The sequence below is a fragment of the Anas platyrhynchos genome, chromosome 33 (assembly GCF_047663525.1).
Source record: "Anas platyrhynchos isolate ZD024472 breed Pekin duck chromosome 33, IASCAAS_PekinDuck_T2T, whole genome shotgun sequence".
Taxonomy (NCBI): Eukaryota; Metazoa; Chordata; class Aves; order Anseriformes; family Anatidae; genus Anas; species Anas platyrhynchos.
This window is the reverse complement of record NC_092618.1, coordinates 6729272-6754202: the sequence shown is the minus strand read 5'-3', so window position 1 is coordinate 6754202 and position 24931 is coordinate 6729272. Positions and strand designations below refer to the sequence as shown.

General features: G+C 60.4%; 1 protein-coding gene across 1 annotated transcript in view; it reads right to left on the bottom strand.

Annotated features, from left to right (window-relative positions):
• Positions 1 to 4: 4 nt before the first annotated feature.
• Positions 5 to 24931, bottom strand: part of LOC119713046 (latent-transforming growth factor beta-binding protein 4-like) — a gene marked incomplete at its 5' end in the record, with an annotated part of 49039 nt that continues 24112 nt past the window's right edge. Inside the window, 21 exons of the mRNA XM_072029991.1 lie at positions 5 to 417; positions 1146 to 1298; positions 2479 to 2628; positions 3828 to 3956; positions 4388 to 4453; positions 6118 to 6440; positions 6519 to 6883; positions 8041 to 8186; positions 8271 to 8393; positions 9047 to 9172; positions 9255 to 9380; positions 9453 to 9572; positions 10162 to 10287; positions 10366 to 10491; positions 11098 to 11226; positions 11954 to 12158; positions 12261 to 12460; positions 12547 to 12693; positions 12923 to 13087; positions 14077 to 14199; positions 14298 to 14366. Of these exons, the coding sequence (XP_071886092.1) occupies positions 5 to 417; positions 1146 to 1298; positions 2479 to 2628; positions 3828 to 3956; positions 4388 to 4453; positions 6118 to 6440; positions 6519 to 6883; positions 8041 to 8186; positions 8271 to 8393; positions 9047 to 9172; positions 9255 to 9380; positions 9453 to 9572; positions 10162 to 10287; positions 10366 to 10491; positions 11098 to 11226; positions 11954 to 12158; positions 12261 to 12460; positions 12547 to 12693; positions 12923 to 13087; positions 14077 to 14199; positions 14298 to 14366 (3530 nt within the window). The remainder of the gene's footprint in view (positions 418 to 1145; positions 1299 to 2478; positions 2629 to 3827; positions 3957 to 4387; positions 4454 to 6117; positions 6441 to 6518; positions 6884 to 8040; positions 8187 to 8270; positions 8394 to 9046; positions 9173 to 9254; positions 9381 to 9452; positions 9573 to 10161; positions 10288 to 10365; positions 10492 to 11097; positions 11227 to 11953; positions 12159 to 12260; positions 12461 to 12546; positions 12694 to 12922; positions 13088 to 14076; positions 14200 to 14297; positions 14367 to 24931) is intronic.

Below are 24931 nucleotides of genomic sequence, written 5' to 3'. Positions count from 1 at the left end.
CCCCTCAATCCCCCCCCCCCCCCCCAAACTCACCGTCCTCGCTGGCTCGCCCCGGCCGCTCGGCCACACCGTGGGGCTGGAAGAGCCACGGGGGGGGGTCCTGGGGGGCGCTGGGGGGGCTGCGGGGCCGGGAGGAGCGGGGGGGGCCCCGGCGGGACCCCTCGAAATCCTCCAAGTCCTCGTAGCAGGGGGGGGCGGCGTAAAGGGCGTCCCCGCGGGGGTCGTAGCCCCCCCCCAGCCCATAGGGGTCGTAGTCGGCGCGCAGCCCCGGGGGGGGCAGGCGGGGGCCCGGACCCCCAAAGGGGAGGGGGCCGTAGGGCAGCCCGTAGTGGGGGGGGTATTCGGGGCCGTATTCGTAGGGGGGGCCCAGCCCCGGGCCGGGGGGGCGCAGGACGTTGCAGAGGAACTCGAAGTCATCTGGGGGGGGGGGGGGGGGGGGAGAAAAAAAAATGGGGGGGGGGGCAGGTTGTGGGGTGGGGTCCTAAAAATTGGGGATGCTAAGGGGGGGGGTGTAAAGAGGTGGGGGGGGCACTGTTATATGGGGGGTGCCCAAGGGGTCTCCATTAGGGGGGGGGCGTTGTGGGGTGGTGGGAGGGGTTCCCATTATTGGGGGGGGCAAAGGGGTCCCTGTTATGGGGGGGGTCCAAGGGGTCCCAATCATGGGGGGGGTGTCTAAGGGGGACCCACTCTGGGGGGTGCCCATGGGGTCCCCATTATGGGGGTCTGGGGGGGGTCCCTATTGCTGGGGTAGGAGGGGGGCAGGGTGGGGGTCCCCCTGTGTGGGGTCTTGGGGACATGGGGACATGGGGACATGGGTATAGGGGATGGGGGGGTCGTGGGCATGGGAGGGGGCATGGGGACGTGGGCATGGGGGGGGGGACAGGGACATGGGGGGACATGGGGACACAGGGATGTGAGGCTATAGGGCCTTAGGGACATGGGGACATGGGGACAAGGGGACACGGGGACATGGGGACAAGGGGCCGTAGGGGACACGGGTGCATGGCAACATGAGGCTATGGGGCCACGTGGCTGTGGGGTCATAGGGACGTGGGGACATGGGGACACGGGGACATGGGGACGTAGGGGACACGGGGACATGGGGATGTGGGGACACGGGGCCATCGGGGACACGGCGGTGGCACCTGAGTGTCGCGCGGGGCACAGGGCGCAGTCCATGCCCCAGGCCTCGCCGTAGAGGCAGCAGCACTCGGTGTAGGTCGCCTGCCGGTCCAGCCGCGGGCGCCCGCACACCAGGTCGGGGCCGACCTCCTGCCAGCACACGGCCGGGTCCTCCTCTGGGGACGGGGGGACACGGGGACACGGTGACGGGGGGCGTGGGGAGGCGGGGAGGCGGCGGGGGATATGGGGACATGGGGATGTGGGGCGTGGGGCATGGGGATATGGGACACAGGGACATGGGGACATGGTAATGTGGGGACAGGGGACATGGGGACATGGGGACAGGGGGACGTGGAGACATGGGGAGGTGGCGTGGGACGTGGGGAGGCAACGGGGGACATGGGGACACAGGGACATGGGGACATGGAGACACGGGGACATGGGGACGTGGGACATGGGGACATGGGGATGTGAGATGCGGGGACGTGGGACATGGGGAGGTGACGTGGGATGTGGGGAGACAACAGGGGACACTGGGATAAAGGGACGTGGGACATGGGGACGTGGGGTATGGGGACACAGGGACACAGGGATACAGGGACATGGGGACATGGGACATGGGGATATGGTGACGGGGGGTGTGGGGACACGGAGAGGCAGCGTGAGACGTGGGGAGGCAACGGGGGACGTGGGGATATGGGACACAGGGACATGTGGACACAGTGACATGGGGACATGGGGACACGGGGACGTGGGGATATGGGGACACGGGGACACGAGGACATGGGGACACGGGGACATGGGGACATGGGGACACGGGGACATGGGGACACAGTGAGGTGGGGACATGGGGAGGTGATGTGGGATGTGGGGAGACAATGGGGGACACTGGGATGAAGGGATGTGGGACATGGGGACATGGGGACACGGGGATATGGTGACGTGGGACAGGGGGATGTGGGACAAGGGGAGGCGACGTGGGACATGGGGACACAGGGACACGGGGATTTGGGGACATGGGGGATACAGCGCCATGGGGATATGGGGACACAGGACGTGGGGACACGGTGACGTGGGACATCAGGATGTGGGACATGGGGACACGGGGACACGGGGATTTGGGGACATGGGGGATACAGCGCCATGGGGGTATGGGGACACAGGACGTGGGGACACGGTGACGTGGGACATCAGGATGTGGGACATGGGGCCACGGGGGGGGCATCAGGGGACAGTGCCGGGACACGGGGATGGGGGGCCACGGGGACATAGGGCAGGGATATGGGGACACGTGGGGACAGGGCGACACGGGGGGGGTGACGGTGACACGGGGGGGGTGACAGGGGGTGGCCTCACCCATGGCGCGGGTGTCGTTGGTGACGCAGCGGCGCTGGGAGCCGTCCAGCACCAGGGGGGGGGCGCAGGAGCAGAAGTAGGAGCCCACCGTGTTGACGCAGCGGCCCCCGATGCACGGCTCCGCGTCCTCGTCCTGGCACTCGTCGTTATCTGGGGGGGGGGCGGTGGTGGTCGGCAAGGGGGTGGGGGGCACGGGGGGGGGGCTGGAAGGGGGCTCGGGGGGCTGGAAGGGTGCTCGGGGGGCTGAGGGCAGGGTGCTTGGGGTGCGAGTAGGGTGCTCGGGGTGCAGACAGGGTGCAGGCAGGGTGCTGAGGGTGCAGGGAGGGTGCACTCAGGGCACAAGTTGGGTGCTCAGGGTGCAGGTATTGTGCAGGGAGGGTGCACTCAGAGCACAATTAGGGTGCTCAGGGTGCAGGTAGGGCACGCTCAGGGTGCTCAGGGTGCTGGCTGGGTGCTGGAAGGGTGTGGGCAGGGTGCTCAGGGTGTGAGCTGGGTGCAGGCAGGGTGCTCAGGGTGCAGTCAGGGTGCAAGTAGGGTGCTCAGGGTGCAGGTAGAGCGCACTCAGGGCACAAGTTGGGTGCTCAGGGTGCTGGCTGGGTGCTGGCAGGGTGCTCAGGGTGCAGGCAGGGTGCTGGAAGGGTGTGGGCAGGGTGCTCAGGGTGTGAGCTGGGTGCAGGCAGGGTGCTCAGGGTGCAGTCAGGGTGCAAGTAGGGTGCTCTCAGGGTGCAGACAGGGCATGCTCAGGGTGCTCAGGATGCAAGTTGGGTGCTCAGGGTGCTGGCTGGGTGCAGGCAGGGTGCTCAGGGTGCAGGTAGGGTGCTGGCAGGGCACAAGTTGGGTGCTCAGGGTGCAAAGAGGGTGCTCAGGGTGCAGCCAGGGTGCTCTTAGGGTGCTTTCTGGGTACAGGTTGTGTGCTCAGGGTGCAGGTAGGGAGCTCAGCGTGCTGGCTGGGTGCTCAGGGTGCTCTCAGGGTGCAAGTAGGGTGCAGGCAGGGTGCAAGTAGGGCGCACTCAGGGCACAATTAGGGTGCTGAGGTCAGGGTGCTGGGGGTGCTGGGGGTGCTGGGGGTGCTGGCAGGGTGCTGGGGGTGCTGGCAGGGTGCTCAAGGTGCGAGTAGGGTGCTCGGGGTGCACAGGGTGCTCTTAGGGTGCAGTCAGGGTGCAAGTAGGGTGCTCTCAGGGTGCAGGCAGGGTGCTCAGGGTGCTCAGGATGCAAGTAGGGTGCTCAGGGTGCAGGCAGGGTGCACCCAGGGCACAAGTAGGGTGCTGGGGGTGCTGAGGTCAGGGTGCTGGGGGTGCTGGGGGGGTGCTGGGGGGGTGCTGGGGGTGCTGGGGGTGCTGGGTGCTCACCCACGCACTGCAGGTGCTCCTGCTCGTAGTAGTAGCCGCTGGGGCAGTAGCAGCTGAAGCCGGGGGCGGCGTTGATGCAGACCCCCCCCCGGCACAGCTGCGGCGCGAACACCCGGCACTCGTCCACATCTGGGGGGTAAGGGGGTAAGGGGGGGGGCGACGTCAGGGGGAGGGTCCTCGGAATTGGGGGGGGCACCCCCGAAACGGGGGAGCCCCTATATAGGAGGGGAACCCCAAAATAGGGGGGGTATTGCCCCAAAATAGGCGGGATGCACCCAAAAGGGGAGGGGCGTAACCCCACAAAATAAGGGGGGCATCCCCAAATTGAGGGGGCACCCTGAAAAATGGGGACATCCCCAAAATGGGAGGGGTGAGTCCCCCAAAATAAATGGGGGAGCCCCAAAACAGGGGTGGCATCCCCAAAATGGGGGGGCATCCCCAACATTGGGGAACCGCTAAATACAGGGGGGAGCCCCTGAGTAGGGGGGGAGTCCCTAAACGGAGGGAGCCCCCAAATGGGGGGGGCCCCATCGCTGTGCCCCCCCCGCGGCCGCACTGACCTGCTGCTGAGCCCTGGGGCCCCGTGGTCTGGCCGGTCCCGTGGGGGCAGAGGGCTCGGTGCTCGGCTTGGGGGGGAGGGACAGAGGTGTCACCCCCCCTGCACCTTGGCACCATCCTGACCCCATCCCCAGCCCATCCCTGTCCCCATCCACACCCCGATCCCAATCCCATCCCATCCAGTCCTAATCCCTGGCAATACCCACCCCAATCCCAATCCCTTTACAATCCCATCCCCATCCCCATCCCAAATCCCATCACCACCCCAAACCCATCCCAATCCCTTCCCACCCCAATCCCAGTCCCATCCTCTTCCCATCACCCATTCCATCCCAGTCCCAATCCCAATCTATCTCAATCCCATCACCAACCCCATCCCAATTCCATCTCCACCCCCCCAATCCTATCCCAATCCCATCCCAATCCTAATCCTATCTCCATCCCAATCCCATCCCATCCCAGTCCCAATTGCAACTCCAATCCCATCGCCATCCCATCCCCCCAAATCGCATCCCATCCCACTCCACTCCAATCCCAATCCCATCCCATCCCATCCCAGTCCTATCCCCATCCCTTCCCATCCCATCCCCATCCCCATCCCCATCCCATCCCCATCCCCATCCCAATCCCAATCCCCATCCCCAATCCCCATCCCCATCCCCATCCCCATCCCCAATCCCATCCCCAATCCCATCCCCATCCCCATCCCCAATCCCATCCCCATCCCCAAACCCATCCCCAATCCCAATCCCAATCCCCCATCCCCAATCCCATCCCCAATCCCATCCCCATCCCCAATCCCATCCCCAATCCCATCCCCATCCCCAATCCCATCCCCATCCCCATCCCCATCCCCATCCCCAATCCCATCCCCAATCCCATCCCCATCCCCAATCCCATCCCCATCCCCAAACCCATCCCCAATCCCAATCCCAATCCCCCATCCCCAATCCCAATCCCCCATCCCCAATCCCATCCCCATCCCCATCCCCATCCCCAATCCCATCCCCAATCCCATCCCCAATCCCATCCCCATCCCCATCCCCAATCCCATCCCCAATCCCATCCCCAATCCCATCCCCATCCCCATCCCCAATCCCATCCCCAATCCCATCCCCATCCCCATCCCCAATCCCATCCCCAATCCCATCCCCATCCCCATCCCCAATCCCATCCCCATCCCCAATCCCATCCCCATCCCCAAACCCATCCCCAATCCCAATCCCAATCCCCCATCCCCAATCCCAATCCCCCATCCCCAATCCCATCCCCATCCCCATCCCCATCCCCAATCCCATCCCCAATCCCATCCCCATCCCCAATCCCATCCCCATCCCCAAACCCATCCCCAATCCCAATCCCAATCCCCCATCCCCAATCCCAATCCCCCATCCCCAATCCCATCCCCATCCCCATCCCCATCCCCAATCCCATCCCCAATCCCATCCCCATCCCCATCCCCAATCCCATCCCCAATCCCATCCCCAATCCCATCCCCATCCCCATCCCCAATCCCATCCCCAATCCCATCCCCATCCCCATCCCCATCCCCATCCCCATCCCCATCCCCAATCCCATCCCCAATCCCATCCCCAATCCCATCCTCAATCCCCATCCCCATCCCCATCCCCAATCCCAATCCCCATCCCCAATCCCACTCCCACCCCAATCCCTTCCCACCCCACGCCATCCCCAATCCCCTCCCCCCCCCATAGCGTCCCCATGTCCCCACCGGTTCCAGGCGTGGGGCACGGCCTCGGGGGGGGGCAGCGGACCCCCCAGGCGCCCCCCACGCTGCAGCAGCACTGCTGCCGGCTGACGTTGGGCGCCAGCACCCCGCAGGCGGGGCTGAAGCACGCCGCCAAGCCCGGGGGGGCTTCCACGGCTCCGGGGGGGGCCGGAGGAGTGGGGTCGCTGGGGGGGGTCCCCCGCACGTCCCCGTCACTGGATCGAACTCGTGCCCCCCGTCGGGGCAGAGGCAGAGGAAGGAGCCGTCCACGTTCTTGCAGCGCGCCGCCCCGCACACCCCCGGCAGCGTCGCGCACTCGTCCACGTCTGGGGGGGAAACACGAAGGGGGGGGGCTCAGTGTCACTCTGGGTGTCCCCCCCCTGCTGTCCCCGCTGTCCCCGTACCCTGGCAGTGGTGGCCGTGCCGGGCGGCCTCGTAGCCCTGGTGGCAGGCGCACTGGAAGGAGCCGGGGAGGTTGTGGCAGGCGGCGTGGGGGCCGCAGCGGGACCCCCCCTCGGCGCACTCGTCCTCGTCTGCAAGCGGGGAGGTGACGTTTTTTTGGGGGGAGGGGGCGGTGGGGACATTGGGGGGGGGAGCGTGGAGCCGTCCCCCAAAAGCTCAGCCCCATGGGGGGGTCCCCACTGTCCCCCGATGGTCCCTGCTCTCCGTCTCCATCCTGACCCCATGGAGAAGCCCCCCTGCACCTCGACCCCATTGGCTTGTCCCCAGTGGCCCCATTGGCTTGTCCCCAATGTCCCCCATCGTTTTGTCCCCATTATCTCCCGTGGTGTTGTCCCTGATGTCCCCTGCTGCCCATCCCCATCCTGACCCCATAGAGAAGTCCCCCTGCACCTCGACCCCATTGGCTTGTCCCCAGCATCCCCGTTGTTTTTTCCATGTCCCCCATAGCTTTGTCCCTATTGTGCCCCATTGGCTTGTCCCTGATGTCCCCCATGCCATGGCCCCTGCTGTCCGTCCCCCTCCTAACCCCATGGAGAAATCCCCCTGCCCCTAAACCCCATAGTGTGGTCCCTGGACCTGTCTCCATTCACATCCCATCCCCAACCCCATCCCAATCTCACCCTAATCCCATCCCAATCCCATCCCAATCCCACCCCCTATTTTCATCCATTATTGGTCTCCATCTCCATCCCCATCCCAATCCTGTTCCAATCCCACCCCCATCCCCATTCCAAACCCATTCCATCCCCATCCCAGTCCCAGTCCCAGTCCCAGTCCCAGTCTCAGTCCCAGTCTCAGTCCCAGTCGCAGTCGCAGTCCCAGTCCCAGTCCCAGTCCCAGTCTCAGTCCCAGTCCCAGTCCCAGTCCCAGTCCCTATTTTCATCCATTATTAGTCTCCATTTCCATCCCCACCCCAATCCCATCCCCATCCCATCCCATCCCATCCCAACCCATCCCATCCCCACCCCAATCCCCTCCCATCCCCCTCCCATCCCCATCCCAATCTCACCCCAATCCCATCCCCTCCCATCCCCACCCCAATCCCCTCCCATCCCCTCCCATCCCCATCCCCATCCCAGTCCCAGTCCCAGTCCCAGTCCCTATTTTCATCCATTATTAGTCTCCATTTCCATCCCCACCCCAATCCCAATCCCATCCCCATCCCATCCCCATCCCATCCCCATCCCAATCCCACCCCAATCCCATCCCCTCCCATCCCCATCCCATCCCCACCCCAATCCCACCCCAATCCCATCCCCTCCCATCCCCATCCTAGTCCCAGTCCCTAAACCCATCCACTATCGGTCTCTATCTCCATCCCCACCCCAATCCCAACCCCAACCCCAACCCCAACCCCAACCCCAACCCCAATCCCAATCCCAATCCCAATCCCAATCCCAATCCCAACCCCAACCCCAACCCCAACCCCAACCCCAATCCCAATCCCAATCCCAATCCCAATCCCAATCCCCGCTCACCCTCACACCCCCCGCTGTCCCGGGGCCGGTAGCCGTGCTGGCAGGCGGGCACGCAGCGGTAGGATCCGGGCAAGTTCTCGCAGCGCTCAGCCCCACACAACTCGGCCCCGTGCTCCTTGCACTCGTCCACATCTGCGGGGACAGGGCCACCCTCGCCGCCAGCCCCAGGGTGGGGGGCACCCAAAATCCCCCCCCCCCAACCCCCCAGCCCCTCACCGTGGCACTGGGCCCGCTCGGCGTCGGTGCGGAAGCCGGCGGGGCAGTGGCACTCGAAGGCGCCGTCGGTGTTGGCGCAGCGGCCGCCCCGGCACACGTCCCCGCGCTGGCACTCGTCCACGTCTGGGGGGGGACACGGGGTGAGGACGGGGGGGACATGGGCATGGGGTGGACGTGGGTACAGGGGGGGGACACGGGGGCAGGGGGGATACGGGGAAAGAGGGGGACACAAGGGGCTGGTGGCACCCCGTGGTACCCGGATGCGTGGGTGGGTGGTGGAGGGGTGGGGTGGGATGGGATGGGACTGGGGTGGGATTGGGATTGGGATGGAAATGGGGATGGGGTGGAAAAGGGATGGGATGGGATTGGGGTGGGATTGGGATTGGGGTGGAAAAAGGGTAGGATGGGGATGGGATTGGGGTGGGATGGGGATGGGATTGGGATGGGGATGGGGACTGGGGTGGGAATGGGGATGGGATGGAGACAGAGATGGGATGGGGGTTGGGATTGGGGTGGGATGGGATGGGGACAAGGAGAGACATTGGGATGGGATAGGATGGGGATGGGATTGGGATGGGGATAGGATTGGGATTGGATGGGGACATGGATAGGCACGGGGATGGGATTGAGTAGATTAACTGGGACTAAAAAACCGCAACTGGAATAGAAACCACAATGAGAATGGGGACTGCAATGGGATCGGGATGGGTATGGGGACGGGGACAGGGACAGGGACAGGGACAGGGACAGGGACCGGGACCATGCCGGGCTCTGACCAACGCATGCGGTGCCCTCGGGGGTGCTGGCATAGCCCTGGGCGCAGAGGCAGCTGTAGGAGCCCTCGGTGTTGAGGCACTCGCCGTGGGGGAAGCAGAAGTCGCCCTCCAGGCACTCGTTGACATCTGTGGGCAGATGGGGGCCGTGGGGGGGCCGTCGGGTGTGGGGGGGACACGGCACCATCCCCACGCCGCCCCCACCACTCACCCGCGCATGGCGCGCCGTCGGCACCCACCCGGTATCCGCGCCGGCACTGGCAGTGGAAGGAGCCCTCGGTGTTACTGCAGCGGCCGTGGGGACCGCAGGGCGAGCCCGTGGCGCACTCGTCCACGTCTAGGGGGTGGCACAATTAAGGGTTGGCCCCCCCCTCGGGGGGACAGGGGGGACGTGGGGGGACGCGGGTACCTGCGCAGCGCCCGTGGCGCAGCTCGAAGCCGTCGCGGCACGGCCGGCACTGGAAGGAGCCCGGCGTGTTGGCGCACTCCTGGCCGGGGCAGGCCAGGTGGTTCTCGCACTCGTCGATGTCTGCGCGGCACGGAGAGGGGGCGGCGGTGGTGGCACCGCGGGGAGGGCGTGGGTGGTGGCACCACGGACGGGGACACCACGCATGGGGACACCACAGATGGGGACACCACGTATTGGGAGGTTATGGATGGGTTCACCATGGATGGGGACACCATGGATGGGGACACCACGCATGGGGACACCACGCATGGGGACACCACGTATTGGGAGGTTATGGATGGGTTCACCATGGATGGGGACACCATGGATGGGGACACCACGCATGGGGACACCACGCATGGGGACACCACGTATTGGGAGGTTATGGATGGGTTCACCATGGATGTTTAACCCCGTGGCTGGCAACACTATGGCATGGTGACCCCATGGCTGCTGACCCCATAGATGTTGAGTTCTTGGATGGTGGCGTTATGGCACGGTGACCCCATGGATGGTGACCCCATGAACGATGACCCCATGGGTGTTGAACACGCAGATGGTGTCCCCATACCCTTGGTGTCCCCATACCCTTGGTGTCCCCACACCCCGGTGTCCCCACACCCAGTGTCCCCACAGCCCGGTGTCCCCACACCCTGGTGTCCCCGCTCACCCTGGCACTGTCCCGTGGGCGTGCTGGCCTGGTAGCCGGCCGGGCAGACGCAGCGGTAGCCACCGGGCAAGTTCTCGCAGCGGCTCTGGGCGCAGGGCGAGGGGCTCTGGGCGCATTCATCCACATCTACGGGGACACGGCCACCTCAGCCCCATCCCCGTTGTCCCCATTGTCCCCCTCTGTCCCCCCCCCGTCCCTGCTGACCTTGGCAGTCGGTGCCGCCGGGGCCGGGCCGGTAGCCGGGGCCGCAGACGCAGCGGAAGCTCCCCACCGTGTTCTCGCAGCGGCCGGGGGCGCAGGGCCGGGGGCTGCGCCGGCACTCGTCCACGTCTGGGCAGGCGGGGGGACGGACGGCAATGGGGACAGACGGACGGACAGGAGCGGGGACGGATGGAGAGGTGGGTGGGAGGGAAGGGGGAGAGGGGAGTGGGGAGGTGGGTGCGCGGGGAAATGGGGGCAGGGGGAAATGGGGGCACGGGGAGGTGGGGGCATGGAGAGATGGGTGGGTGCGTGGGGAAACGGGTGCATGGGGAAATGGGGGCAGGGGGAAATTGGGGCTTGGAGAGGTGGGTGCACGGGGAGGTGGGTGCACAAGGAAGTGGATAGATGGGGAAATGGGTGCACGGAGAAATGGGTGGGTACATGAGGAGGTGGGTGCATGGGGAAATAGGTGGGTGCATGGGGAGGTGGGCGCATGGGGAAATGGGTGCAGAAGGAAATGGGTGCGTGAGGAAATGGGTGCATGAGGAAATGGGTGGCTGCACGGGGAAATAGGTGCACGGGGAAACGGGTGAGTGCATGGGGAGGTGGGTGCATGGGGAAACAGGTGCACAGGGAGGTGGGTGCACAGGGAAATGGGCGCACGGGGAAATGAGTGCAGGGGGAGGTGGGTGCACGGGGACATGGGTGCCCAGGGAGGGGCCGGGCGCCGCTCACCGATGCAGTGGGTGCCCTGGGTGCTGAGCCAGAAGCCGGGGTGGCACAGGCAGGTGTAGCCGCCCTGGCGCGGGACGCAGCGCCCGGGGCCGCAGATCCGCGGGTTCCGCTCGCACACGCTGCCGGCGGCTGCAAGCGGGCACACGTGAGTAACACATGTGTGTGCAAACGGGCAGGCGTGCAGCTGTGCACACCTGTGCAAACATGCACGCATGCACACTGTGCACGTGTGTGCAATCAAGCATGCATGCAACTGTGGACATGTGTGCAAATAGGCATACAGGACACATGCACACGTGTAGGCGTGTGTAAGTAGGCATTGTGCACACGTGTGTAAGCAGGCATGCATGTAGCCGTGCACACGTGTGCAAATAGTCATGCATGCAAACCGTGCACACGTGCACAATATATTTAGCTGTGCATGCATGAGATGCACACGTGCTACTGCAGCTGCATGCAGCTGGGCAAGCCTGCAATGGTGTGCACACGTGTAACACGCACGTGTGTAACTGTGCACGCCTATAACTGTGCACAAACGAGACTGAATAAATGCAAATTGCACACGTAACTGCTTGCACATGTAACTGAGCACACGTGCACATGCAACTGCACACATGCAGCCATGCAAGCATGCAACCATGCACAAGTGCACAGCCACATGCACACACGTGTGACCTTGCACGCCTGTGCTGAGATGTGTATGTGCAACGGCGCAGAGCGTAACCACACGTGCAAAAAATAAAATAAAATGCACGCACACAGCTGCACACAGTGCAACCCTGCGCACATCTGCAACCATGCATGCGTGCAACGGTGCACACACGTGTGCAGCCGTGCACAAGTGCCCCAGCCCTACCTGGTGCCGGACCCTCCGGGCCGGGTGGCGTGGGGAGGGGTCCCAGCAGCCCCAGGGTGGGTCGAGGCACGATGACAACCTCGGGGGCTGGTGGTGGCACCTCGGGGATGCGCGGTGGCACCTCGGGGACGCGTTGTGGCACCTCGGGGACGTCTGGTGGCACCTCGGGGACACGTTGTGGCGCCTCAGGGACCCGCTGTGGAACCTTGGGGACATGTGGCACCTCAGGGACATGCGGTGGTGCCTCAGGGGCACGTGGTGGCACATCAGGGACATGTGGTGACACCTCGGGGACACGTGGTGGTACCTCGGGGATGCGTTGTGGCACCTCGGGGACAGGTGGTGACACATCGGGGACCCGTGGTGGCACCTCGGGGACACGCGGTGGCACGTGTGGGACGCGTGGTGGCACCTCGGGGACGCGTTGTGGCACCTTGGGGACCCGCGGTGGCACCTCGGGGACAGGCGGTGACCTGCTGGGGGGCGGCCGACCGGGGCGCCAGCGAGCTGTGGGGCAGAGCAATGGGGTGAGGGGGGGTCCTGGCAGCCGGGGGGGATGGGGGGGGACAAAGCGGGGGGGACAAGGGGCTCACGGGCGGCGGTCCCAGCTGGGGAGGGGACACGGGGACGCCCCAGGGGGACACGGGGCAGGTCCTGGCCCAGGTAGCGGGTGTTGTAGTGCAGGTCGGAGGCCGAGTAGTGGTAGCCGGGGCCGGCGGGGCAGATCTCCTTGAACCCCTCTGCAATTGAAGGGGGGGGAGGGGGTGTCAAAATGGACCCCCCCCCCAAAAAAATTACCTCCCTCCCCCAAAAAAAACCCCCCTCCAAAGGGTGAGCCCGTGGCTTTGGGTGCAAATCCCATGAAACGGAGGCTCCCCAAAGGGTTTTTGTTTTTTTTTGGGGGGGTCCGCCCTAAAGGGTTTTTTTGGGGGGATCCCAAGGGGTTGGGGGGGTCCCGGGGGGGCTCACCGGAGCCGAAGGGGGGGCAGCGCTGGCACGCCGGCCCCCAGGCCTTGCCCACGCGGCTGCAGCAACAGATCTGGCGGGTGATGTTGCGCAGGGTGGGCAGCGCGCAGCGCCCCTCCCGCAGCACCCGGTAACACGGCCCCTGCGCCTCCGAGATCACCTGGTGGGCTGGGGGGGGGGGGGCGGGGGGGTGGTACCGGTCACCCTAATCCCAATCCCAATCCCAATCCCAGTCCTAGTCCTGGTCCTAACCCCAATCCCAATCCCAACCCCAATTCCAATCCCAACCCCAAAACCCCAATCCCAATCCCAATCCCAAACCCAATCCCAGTCCTAGTCCTGGTCCTAACCCCAATCCCATTTCATCCTGTTCCCATCCCAATCCCACCTCATCCTACTCCATCCCCATCCCACCCCAATCCTTTCCCCTTCCTCTTCCCTTCCCTATCCCCTCCCAATCCCAATCCCAATCCCAATCCCAATCCCTATTCCATTTCAGACCACCCCCATCCCCATCCCATCCCCATCCCCTCCCAATCCCAACTCCAACTCCAATCCCAACCCCTACTCCCTCCTCACCCCATCCCCATCCACATCCCAACCACAATCCCAATCCCAACCCTAATCCCAATTCCAACCCCAATCCCAATCCCTACCACAATTCCAGGCCTTGCCCCGACCTCAACCCCAACCCCAATTCCAATTCCAATCCCAATCCCAGCCCCAGCCCCTGCCCCTGCCCCAACCCCAATCCCAATCCCAATCCCAATCCCAATCCCAATCCAAACCCCAATCCCAATCCCAATCCCAATCCCAATCCCAATCCCAATCCCAACCCCACCCATAATCCCAACCCCAACCTCATCCCCAATCCCACCCCCAACCCCAACCCCACCCCCAACCCCAACCCCAATCTCAACCCCAACCCCAACCTCACCCCCAATCCCAATCCCAATCCCACCCCCAATCCCATCCCGATCCCAACCCCAATCCCAATCCCAACCCCAACCCCAATCCCAGCCCCAACCCCAACCCCAACCCCAATCCCAATCCCAATCCCAATCCCAATCCCAATCCCAATCCCAACCCCAACCCCACCCATAATCCCAACCCCAACCCCACCCCCAACCCCACCCCCAATCCCATCCCGATCCCACAGATGCAGCTGCTCCGGGACGAGTCCAGGATGAAGCCCTCGTGGCAGAGGCAGGCGAAGCTGCCCCGGGTGTTGGTGCAGAGCCCGTTCTTGCAGAACCCCCCCTCCTGGCACTCATCCACATCTGGGGGGGGGACGCACACACACAGGGTGGGGGTCAGCACCCCAAAACCCCCCCCATCCCCTTTTAACCCCCCCAAAAATAAATCTCCCCAAACTCACCCACGCAGGAGCCGTTGGCGCGGCGGAAACCTTTGGGGCAGGGGTGCTGCCCCACAGCGGGGGGGTTTGCTGCAAATGGGGGGGGGGGAGGGGGGGACAAAGTGAGCCCCCCCCCCACACCGCAGAACCCCCCCCAACCCCATAACCCCAAAAAAAACCCCGCTGCCTTACGGGGGTCGGCGTCGCAGGGCTGGCACTCGTGCACCCCCCAGGCCATGCCGGCCCCCCGGCAGCAGACGTCCTGGGTGCGCAGACCGGGCAGGGGCGAGCTGCACTGCACGGGGCGGGGGGGTCGGGGGGCGCCGGGACCCCCCCCGTGTCCCCATGTCCCCCCCCACGTCCCCATGTCCCCACCTGGATCCCCAGGTCCCCCTCCGTGTCCCCACCACGTCCCCAGCCCCACATCCTCGGCCACCTCCCCGTGCTCACGGTGCCATCCCCATGTCCCCACCCCAATGTCCCCATCCCCATGTCCCCATCCCCATCCCAATGTCCCCATCCCCATGTCCCCATCCCCACCCCAATGTCCCCATCCCCATCCCAATGTCCCCACCCCAATGTCCCCATCCCCATGTCCCCATCCCCACCCCAATGTCCCCATCCCATCCCAATGTCCCCACCCCAATGTCCCCATCCCCATGTCCCCATCCCCACCCCAATGTCCCCATCCCCATGTCCCCATCCCCACCCCAATGTCCCCATCCCATCCCAATGTCCCCACCCCAATGTCCCCATCCCCATGTCCCCATCCCCACCCCAATGTCCCCATCCCCATCCCAATGTCCCCACCCCAATGTCCCCATCCCCATGTCCCCATCCCCACCCCAATGTCCCCATCCCATCCCAATGTCCCCACCCCAATGTCCCCACCCCAATGTCCCCATCCCCACCCCAATGTCCCCATCCCCATGTCCCCATCCCAATGTCCCCATCCCTGTCCCCATGTCCCCATCCCCGCCCCCAAGTCCCCATCCCCATCCCCATGTCCCCCATCTCCCCAGGCACAACTTGTGGCCATTTCCTCAAGTCCTATCATTAGTTATCTGAGAAAAGAGGCTGACCCCCTCCTCATCACAACCTCCCTTCAGGAAGTTGTAGAGTACAATGAGGTCTCCCCTGAGCCTCCACTTCCGCAGACCAACCACCCCCAGCTCCCTCAGCCGCTCCTCACAGGACTTGTGCCCCAGGCCCTTCCCCAGCTTTGTAGCCCTGCTCTGGGCACACTCCAGGGCCTCGATGTCCTTCTGGTACTGAGGGGCCCAAAGCTGAGCACAGCACCTGAGGGGCGGCCTCACCATGTAATACACAATAAATGTTTGTTCATTGTCTTTTGTATTATAAAAACAAGGAGTTCCGTTTGAGGAGCAGGAGTTGCGAAGGCTCCCTGCTGAAGTAAGGAGCTGGATAATACTTGGCTAGACACTATGAAAATTCTTTTGCTTAATGTAACAAAAAAGAGAACCCCCTCCCCTTCTCTCCTTCTGCATCTCAGTTGCCTCTTTCGTTCAAAGACCCTGCTGCAAAGCTCATGTAACCATCTCCTGATAAGTTGTTAAACTAGTGTATCAACATCCTGCCTTCCTGTCTCACGCTGGGCCAACATGACCAACTAAAAAAAGAAGTTGAACCACAACGCCGAGGAAGACTACGGCCTTCATCTTCACGACCACCAGAGGGACAGAGACGACCCCCTAGCAACAGTGCACACAGTCGCAGAATATACCAGGATGTGCTGCGTAATCCCGGAATTACCAAGATATAAAAAGGGACCCTGGGGGGGGTGAGGTGCGTGCCGTTGGTGGAGCCGAGACTCCGTTGCCGCCCAGCGCTGTTTTGCTTGCTGTTGCTTACTCAATAACTTCCTTTCTATTATTAATGCAATGCTCTCTGAAAATTAATTAAGGGGGCAACTTATAACACTGGGGAGCTCTGCTTGGGCATGGCTGGTGCGGCTGGTGGCGAAAGTGGGGTGGCTGGCGGGCAGCCTGCGATGGCAACCGATTGCGTTGCCCTTCACGGGCACCAGGCCTTGCAGCTGCCCCTGAGCAGCTCCTCTGGGAAGGATCCAGCGCTGAAGCATCTCACAGTGCTGGGAGCTCCCTTCACATCGGCCACGCTAATGCTGAAATTCCTCCTGTCCTCCTCCCTGCCAGGCGTCCAGCCAGGTGCGGGAGCACTCCATCTGCCTCTTCCAAGCCGTGGTGGAGGCTGTGCTGCGGCAAAGGAAGAAGGAAATGAAGAGGACGGTTCACAGCAGCCTTCTCCCACTCTACTTTCATATGAGAGACCAGAGTGAGAGCGTAGCAAAGGTACAGATCTCAGAGCTGAGCAGTTATGTGGGCAAGGGTGTGCTGATGCCACAGGGTTGCTCTGGGGGATCTCTGGCCGGCAGCATGAGCTGCCTCCGATGGTGGCTGTCCCGTGGCCTTGCCTTGGCCACTGAACCCAGTGCACGCTGCCCCCCACCACAGCCTCCCATAACGCGCTGGGAAAGGCTCGCAGCCCTGCCAAGAGGAGGGGACAGAGGGTCTCCTTCCCAAGGCTGTGCTGCTACCTCCCAACCTCTGCTGCTCCGCAGGCCTCTGGGGAAGCTCTCGCCGTGGCTGCAGAGTTTCTGCGACGCAAGGAGCTCAAGCGCTTTGTCCAGACAGAACAGACGTGGAGGATCGGGGAGTGCTTGGTAAGGACCCAACTTGGTTTGCCCCAGCTGGGCAAACGCGCCCGGCCAGAGCCCGCTGCCTGCAGCCGCATCCTCGCTCCCTTCCTGCCAGCACAGAGCCCCAGGGGGCTCTTCTGCAGGCCCCTCTGCCCTCCCTGCCCCCAGGATGCTGGAGGAGACCCTGGAGAGGGTGTGCAAGCCCCGTGACCCTGCGTTCTCTCTCTCTCCAGCTGCAGCAGGACAGAGGCAGAGTAGAAGAATACCTGCAGCAGAGCCAGCCCTACCTGAAGGCCACTCAGACCCTTGTGCGACTTGAGGCCGTCAGATTCATTGGTGAGCCCAGCCCCTGGGTCCCTCTTGGGGCAGCCTTTGGCAGCCCCAGGCACTGCCCTGGCAGTGAGGCACAGCCCTGTTGCCCCCAGAGCCCCCCGACTGGGCCCTTGCTCCAGGGTGCAGGAGGGGGCACAGCCTGGCTGGCCAGGCCAGGGGCTGCGCTGCTGGGAGCGTGCTGGGGAGCGGGGCTCTGATGGGGTCTCTGTGTCTAGGTCTTGCTGCGCGCTACTGCGAGGACCAGAGCGAGGAGAAGCTGGAGGAAATCCTCATCGGTGAGTGAGGGCAGTGGGGGGTGTGCTAGGGCTGGGGGGACAGCGGCAAAGGCCCCCGTGCCTTGCCCTGCTCCAGGGAAATGCTTCGGGGCGGAGGAGCAATGCAGCCATAGGAACGAGGGAGAGGAGACGGGGTAGCCTGTGGTGTCAGGGAATGGCCTCCCAGCCTGGAGCTGGGCAGTGCCGCTGAAAGGGTTGAGTGTCCCTGAGGAAGAGTCAGGGGAAAGGGCAGTAAGGCTGACAGAAGGTGGGAGCCTGTTGTAGAGCACGCAACCAGGACGAAGAGGGAGATGAGACAGCCTACAAGCAGCTAGGAGCAGGGTCACGATTGCTAGCCCTTGCTCTCATGGGGAAGCACAATAGCGAGAGGAAAGAGTCCAGGAGATTCCTGGAGTGTGTGAATCCTCCCAAGGGATGGAGGCAGGTGGTGAGGGAACCAGCTTGTGAAGGTGCCCCACTTGACCTGTGGTGCGCAGGTGGGGAAGGACTGGTGGCTGCATTTGGGACATTGCTGAGCAGCAGCTTTCAACGGATTCCTTTGTCCCTCCTGCTCCTCCTGGCCTGGGGAAGAGTCGAGTGGGGCTGGCATGCTCTGCAGGGGATGCCTGGGGATCTCTGCAAGGAGTGGGTTTTCATCTCTGCTCTTCTTTCTTTTGCAGTCCTCCAGCCTTCAGAGAACGACCCGGAACCCATGGTCCGTTCCCTGGCAGTTCAAACCACCCTGATCCTGACGTCAAGGCATAAGGCAATGTCAGGACGGAGATTTCCACTGCTGTGTTGCTGCTAGCCCCGCAGCAGTCCTCAAAAGAGCAATATATATTTTAATAGAACTAGGTTGTTGTCTCGTTATTCCAGCAGCTCTTTCACAGTGACTCGGTGCCATGACGCTGAGCTAACTTGGAGGCCACCAAGGACGTCTTTTCCCTGGGCCCGGTGACTGCATGGCGCCTACTCAACCAGTGAAAGAGTCACAGAACCCTTGCGCTTGGAAAAGGGCCTTCAGCTCAAGTCCAAGCGTCAGCTAACACCACCAGGCCCACCATAAAACCACGGCCCTTAGCGCCAAGTCCACGCATTTCTTTAATAGCTCCAGGCCTGGGACTCCAGCAGTGCCCTGGGCAGCCGGTTCCACCCTTTGCATGAAGAAATTCTTCCTGACATCCCATCCTGTGGTAGGTGCGCCCAGGTAGAAGAACTGCTCAGCCTCCTGGCAGAGCTTCGGGAGGAGGTGGGCAGGCTGAGGAGCACCAGGGAGTCGGAGAAGGTTGAACTGTACTGTGCCAGCCCTGGGACAGATGCGTCAGGCAGACACAGCAGAGGAAATGGAGGATCCCCTACCCTCTGGCCATCAGGCAGAAGGAGTGCATCTCAGTGACGAAGGGATGGAAGTTTAGATCTGCTCGGGGCAGCAGGCGGACCCCTCCTTGCCTACCTCACCTTCCTTTCAGGTGCCCTGAAACAACAGACTCTGGAAGTAATGGACACACAAACGATGATGTGCATGAAGGTCCATCCAGGTTGGAGGGGTTTTCTAGGGCAAGTCAGCCTTCCCCAGTATCACGACCACCTCCATCAAGAAGAAGAGAAGGGTTACTGTCATAAGTGACTCCCTTCTGAGCAGAACAGAGGGCCGCATATGCCGGCCTGACCCAACCCATGGAGAAGTCTGCTGCCTCCCAGGAGATCAGGGTAAAAGGTGTTTCTGGAAAGCTCACTTGCCCCGTAAGGCCCTCTGAGCATCATCCATTATTGTTCTGTCCTGACAGAATCTTCTAAGTGGCACACCAAAATGGGAGGGAGTGTGCGCTAGCGAGATCCTTCGGCCTGCTCCATGCCACGCTGGGTACACTGGAGCACATTTGGAATGTTTCTGCACCGATGCACCCAGCATGAGGGACAAGCAGGAGGAGCTGGAAGCTTCAGCTCCATCCCAGAACAAGCGAGACTTGGTGTGCTGTGATGGACGGGTATGGGCTCTTCAGGAAGGATAGGCAGGGCAGGCGAGGCAAGGGGCTGGCACAAGGACGTGGCCGAGAGCTTCTGGGTAAGGATTAAGGGAGAAAGCAATCACTTGGATGTTGCAGTGGGTGTTTGCGATACCAATGAATTATTCGCTAAGCAACTAAGAGAGACCTCTCTTAGCTCAACTGCCCTTGTCCTGATGGGGGACTTCAACTTGCCAGACGTTAACTGGGAAGACCACACAGCTGATACAAGCAGGTCCAGGAGATTCCTCACACACCTTGATGACAACTCCTTGGTACAGCTACTGAGGGAGACAACAAGGAAAGGTGCCATCCTAGACCTGTTGCTTGTGTTATAAATGGCTCAGTCTTCAAAATAGGATTATAATCAAAGTTTACAATTTATTAAAGGAATAGAGGTAAGCAAACAGCGCTGGGTGCGCCGGGAGTCTCTGCTCCACCAGGACGCACACCAGTTACATCAAGCAGCTGATTTTTATGCTCCTAGGCTGATACATATTCATTACTACTCCTAAAAAAAATGGGTTATTATAATTAGCTTCCGGGATCCAAACCCTCCTACTGGAGCATGCGCATCAGTCTCTGGTGGTCCCCCTGGGGGTCTCTGGGGGTCTTTCCTGCTGAAGGCTCGTAGTCTTCCTCTCAGTTTTTTTTTCTTGTCCTTCCCCTTTGTACTCCTTGGCAGCATGTCAAAAGCTTACACAGCGTTCCCTGCAAGTTTTGTCTTCTAGCCATCCTTCAGCTTCTTTCTTCTCCTTAATCTCCTGGCCGCCTGGCCAGATATCAGGGGCTTGCATAGTGTCCCATTCGGAAGTCATAACAGTTACTAGTTGTTAGCAGTTGTTCTGAAACCCCCAGACATCAGAGACTTCAAAGAAAGAACATACAAACACAAATAGCTCTCTATTGACACTTCACATTTAAAAATCTTTGGCGATTGGAGGAAAACTGCCAGTATGCCTGCTCTTGGCAGGGGGGTTGGACCCGATGATCTCTTGAGGTCCCTTCCAACCCCTCCAATTCTGTGAACTTTGGACACGGGGAGGGCAGAGTTCAGGCTGCTCAGGGAACTAGTTCGGAAGATCCCCTGAGAAGCTGTTTTGGAAGGTATCGGGGTCCATCTTTTTAAGCACGACCTCCTAAGAGCACAGGAGCAGGCGATTCCAAAATGTTGGAAGTCAAGCAGGCGGGGCAGGAGGCCAGCTTGGCTGAGCAGGGATCTTCTTCTAGAGCTTAAGTGCAAAAAGAAAGCGTGTGGCCACTGGAAGCGAGGTCGTGTGACATGGCAGGGCTACAGAGGTGCTGTTTGCCTCTGTAGGGAGAAAATTCGTGCAGGCAAAGCTCAGGGGTGACGCTGGCTAGTAGTGTGGGCAACAACGCAGATATATACATTAATATGTGTATTGAAGATGTGAACTGCTAAAGGAGGGCTAGAGGAAACATTGGTCCGTTACTTGCTGAGGATGGTCACCTCACAAACACAGACATAGGCGAAGCAGAGCCATTTAATGTCTCTTCTGCCTCTGTCTTCAAGAGCAATGATGGGCTCTGGGACCCAAGGGGCCCAGAGTTGGGGGGCCATGAGTGCGGTAACAAAAACCTCCTAGCCAAACCCACACTGGATGCATATGAGTCTACGGGGCCTGAGGGGATTCATTCCAGGGTTCTCAGAGGGCCGACTAATGTCCTTGTGAGACCTCTCTCAATTATTTTTCAATGGTCTTGGGAGCCCAGAGAGGTCCAAGTTGACTGTAGGCTGGCAATCATTGTGACAGATTTCCAGAAGGGCAAGAAAGAAGAGCCCAATAATTACAGACCTGCCAGTCTCTCTTCAGAGCCTAGTAAAAATACGGAGAAACTCTTCTGGGCATTACTGAAGAACACCGGAAAGACAACGCAGTTGATCACAGCCCACCCAGGTTCATGAGGGGAAAGTCCTGTTTAACAAACTTAATTTCCTTTTATGACAGCATCACCCGTCTAGTTGAGCAAGGGATGCCAGGTTTTGGATTTCCATCAAGTTTTCAGTACTGTTTCTCTCAGTATCCTTCTGGACAAAATGTCCATTGTACAGCTAGATAAATACATGCGGTTTAGGGTGAAAAGTTGGCTGATGGGTTGGGCTCAAGGGGTTACAGAAATGGGGTTGCATCAGGCTGTTGACCAGTCCCTAGTGGGGTTCCCCAGGGTTCCACTTAGGGCCAGCAGAAGAGGCTGGAGAGCAGCCTTGCAGAAAGGGATCTGGGGGTTTTGGTCGACAGCAAGTTGAATACGTGTCAGAATTCAGCCTGGAGGAGAGTGAGGGGAGGCCTCCTGGCGGCCTGCAGCTCCCTCACGAGGGGAGCAGAGGGGCAGTGTGGCATTTAGGGGTGTAGCCGATTAACCGTTACGGGTCCGGTCAGATTCAGGGTCCTGAACTATCACAATCACGGATTCACCAATAACGCATGTATGAAATACAGAGGTGGCACAGGTGCGCAGCCTGGAAATGAACGCGTTACAAGGCACAAAGACTCTATAGAGATTCCTAAGTTTCCGCAGAGACACACGATATAACCTAGTGTTCAAATCTCACCCAAAGGCGTCCCAATGGGCGAGAAGAGAGGCTCAGCCCGTCGACTGATCCCAGGAGTCAGGAGGTCCTCAGGATGGTGTATTCCCTTGGGATGGCGTCTCCCCTGATGGTGGTATCTTCCCTAATGATGGTACCTTCCCTAACAATGGTATCTTCCCTGACACACCCTCTCTCTTAGGCCAATTTATGAGGTGGAGCTTGAGTGACTCTAGTCAAGCATATTTTAGTTAGGATTGGTGAAAAGGTTTCTTGTCTCTGTTTAAAGTAGTAGGCTCTGAGAAATTCAGAGCACATGCTCAGAGAGGGGTGGTCGCACCTTGGAAGCAGGGAGCTTTTGGGATGGAGGTGTGTTTTGGCATTTTAATGATATTATAATTGTACTGGGTCTGGCTGGAATGTTAACTTTCCCGGCAGCAGCCCATACAGTGCCGTACTCTGGACTTGTAGCTGGAACAGCAGTGTTATCACACCAGTGTTGTGTCTACTGCTGAGCAGCAGTGGCACAGCATCGGGCCTTTCTCTAACCCTCCTAGGGGGTGGGCAAAAAGTGAGGAGAGAAACATCACTAGGGCAGCTGACCTAAACCGATCAAAGGGATATTCCATACTGTCGTGGTTTAACCCGGCCGGCAGCTAAACACCACGCAGCCGTTCGCTCACCCTCCCCCCTCCCTCTCTGGGACGGGGGAGAGAAATGGAGAGTGAAGCCCATGAGTTGAGATAAAGACAGTTTAATAAGACAGGAAAATAATAATAACAAATATAATAATAACAATAATAATAATAATGATACAATGGTGATAATACGAAAGTAATAGTATGTACAAACAAGTGATGCACAATGCAATTGCTCACCACTCGCTGACCGATGCCCAGCCTAACCCCGAGCAGTCCGGCCCCCTCCCCCCAGCTAGCCACCCCTATATATTGTTTAGCATGACGTCAGATGGTATGGAATACCCCTTTGGCTAGTTTGGGTCACCTGTCCTGGGTCTGTCCCCTCCCAGCTCTTACTGCACCCCCAGCCTGCCCGTTGGCAGGACAGAGCAAAAGGCTGAGATGTCCTTGGCTTAGTATAAGCACTGCTCTGCAACAATTAAAGCATTGGGGTGTTATCAGCACTCTTCTCATCCTAAGCCAAAACACAGCATTCCACCAGCTACTAGGAAGAAAATTAATTCTGTGCTAACTGAAACCAGGACACATACCATGTGATGTCACACTCAGCAATAAAAGGTGGAAACAGGAAGAAGAGGGGAGGGGTGGGCTCTCGTTGAGAAGACGTCGGTCCTCCTCTGGAACACTGGCTGCGTGCGTTGAGGCCTTGCTTCAAGGACGCGGTCAATCATCGCTCATTTGTGGGAAGTAGAGAGTAATTTCTTTCCTCTGCGCTTCCATATAGCTTTCATTTATTTTGTTGGTTTGTTTTCCTCCCTTCTTTTTATTTTCCCTTTTCCCCTCCCTTTTCCCCTTTCCCTTTTATTTCCCCTTAGTTAAATTTTTAGTTCATAGTAGTCTTGATTTAATTATTATAGTTATTTCCCTTTAATTAAATTATCCTTATCTCAACCCGTGAGTTGTTCTTTGCTTTACTTCTCCCCCTCCTCATCTAAAGGAGGGGGCGTGAGAGAGCGGTTGTGGGGTTTAGCTGCCCAGCACGGTAAAACCACCACAATAATGAGCAAAAGTACATTAGAATACAGCATTTGTCAAAACATGACAGGTCGTTGGCTCAGGGTAGCAAAAAGTGCAGCTTATCGGTCTCAGCGTGCACAGGAACAATCGAGTCCGCACCTGGTCACAGAGCCTAGCCATGGTGTCTCCACTCCACTCTATGCTCCGTGCTGTTCCTTAGAGCTAGCACACCAGGTTCCCCCAGCGCAATAGCATCTAAGGTTGGAAGCCTAGGGAATGCTCAGGTAATGCAGCTACGCCCTACCCTGAAAGCCTTTTCAATGCTGTGCATTTTCTTTAAGATGTGAATGTTAGTTTTATTTTCCTAGTTACTTCAGGCAACTGCACCACAGGCAGGTGCTGAGCTCTGCTCTCTGGGGACAGTGACAGGACCCAAGAGAATGGCACGGAGCTGGGACAGGGGAGGCAGAGGCTGGGTGTTAGGAAAAGGTTTTTCACTGAAAGGGTGGTCGGGCACTGGGACAAGCTGCCCAGGGCATTGGGCATGGCTCCAAGCCTGCTGGAAGTCAAGTCAAGTCAAGCGTTTGCACAACGCTCTAACATCCTCCGATAATGGGTGGTTCTGTGTGGAGCCTGGCGTTTGACTCAATGATCCTTGTGGGTCTTGTGTGGGAAAGGAATTTGTAGGTGGCTTTGCACTATTGCACACGTTCCTGAATTAGAGATAATGAAGAAATAATCGTAGAATCGTAGAATCTCCCGAGTTGGAAGGGACCCATAACGTTCAAGTCCAACTGCTGGCACCGCACAGGTCTACCCAAAAGTTTAGACCATGTGACTAAGTGCACAGTCCAATCGCTTCTTCAATTCAGACAGGCTTGGTGCAGTGACTACTTCACTGGGAAGCCTGCTCCAGTGTGCGACCACCCTCTTGGTGAAGAACCTCTTCCTGATGTGCAGCCCAAACTTCCCCTGCCTCAGCTTAACACCTTTCCCACGGGTCCTATCACTGGTGATTACGGAGAATAGGTCACCTGCCTCTCCACTCCCCCTCGCAAGGAAGTTGTAGACTGCGATGAGGTCCCCCCTCAGCCTCCTCTTCTCCAGGCTGAACAGGCCCAGCGCCCTCAGCCGCTCCTCATATGTCTTCCCCTCTAGGCCCTTCACCATCTTCGT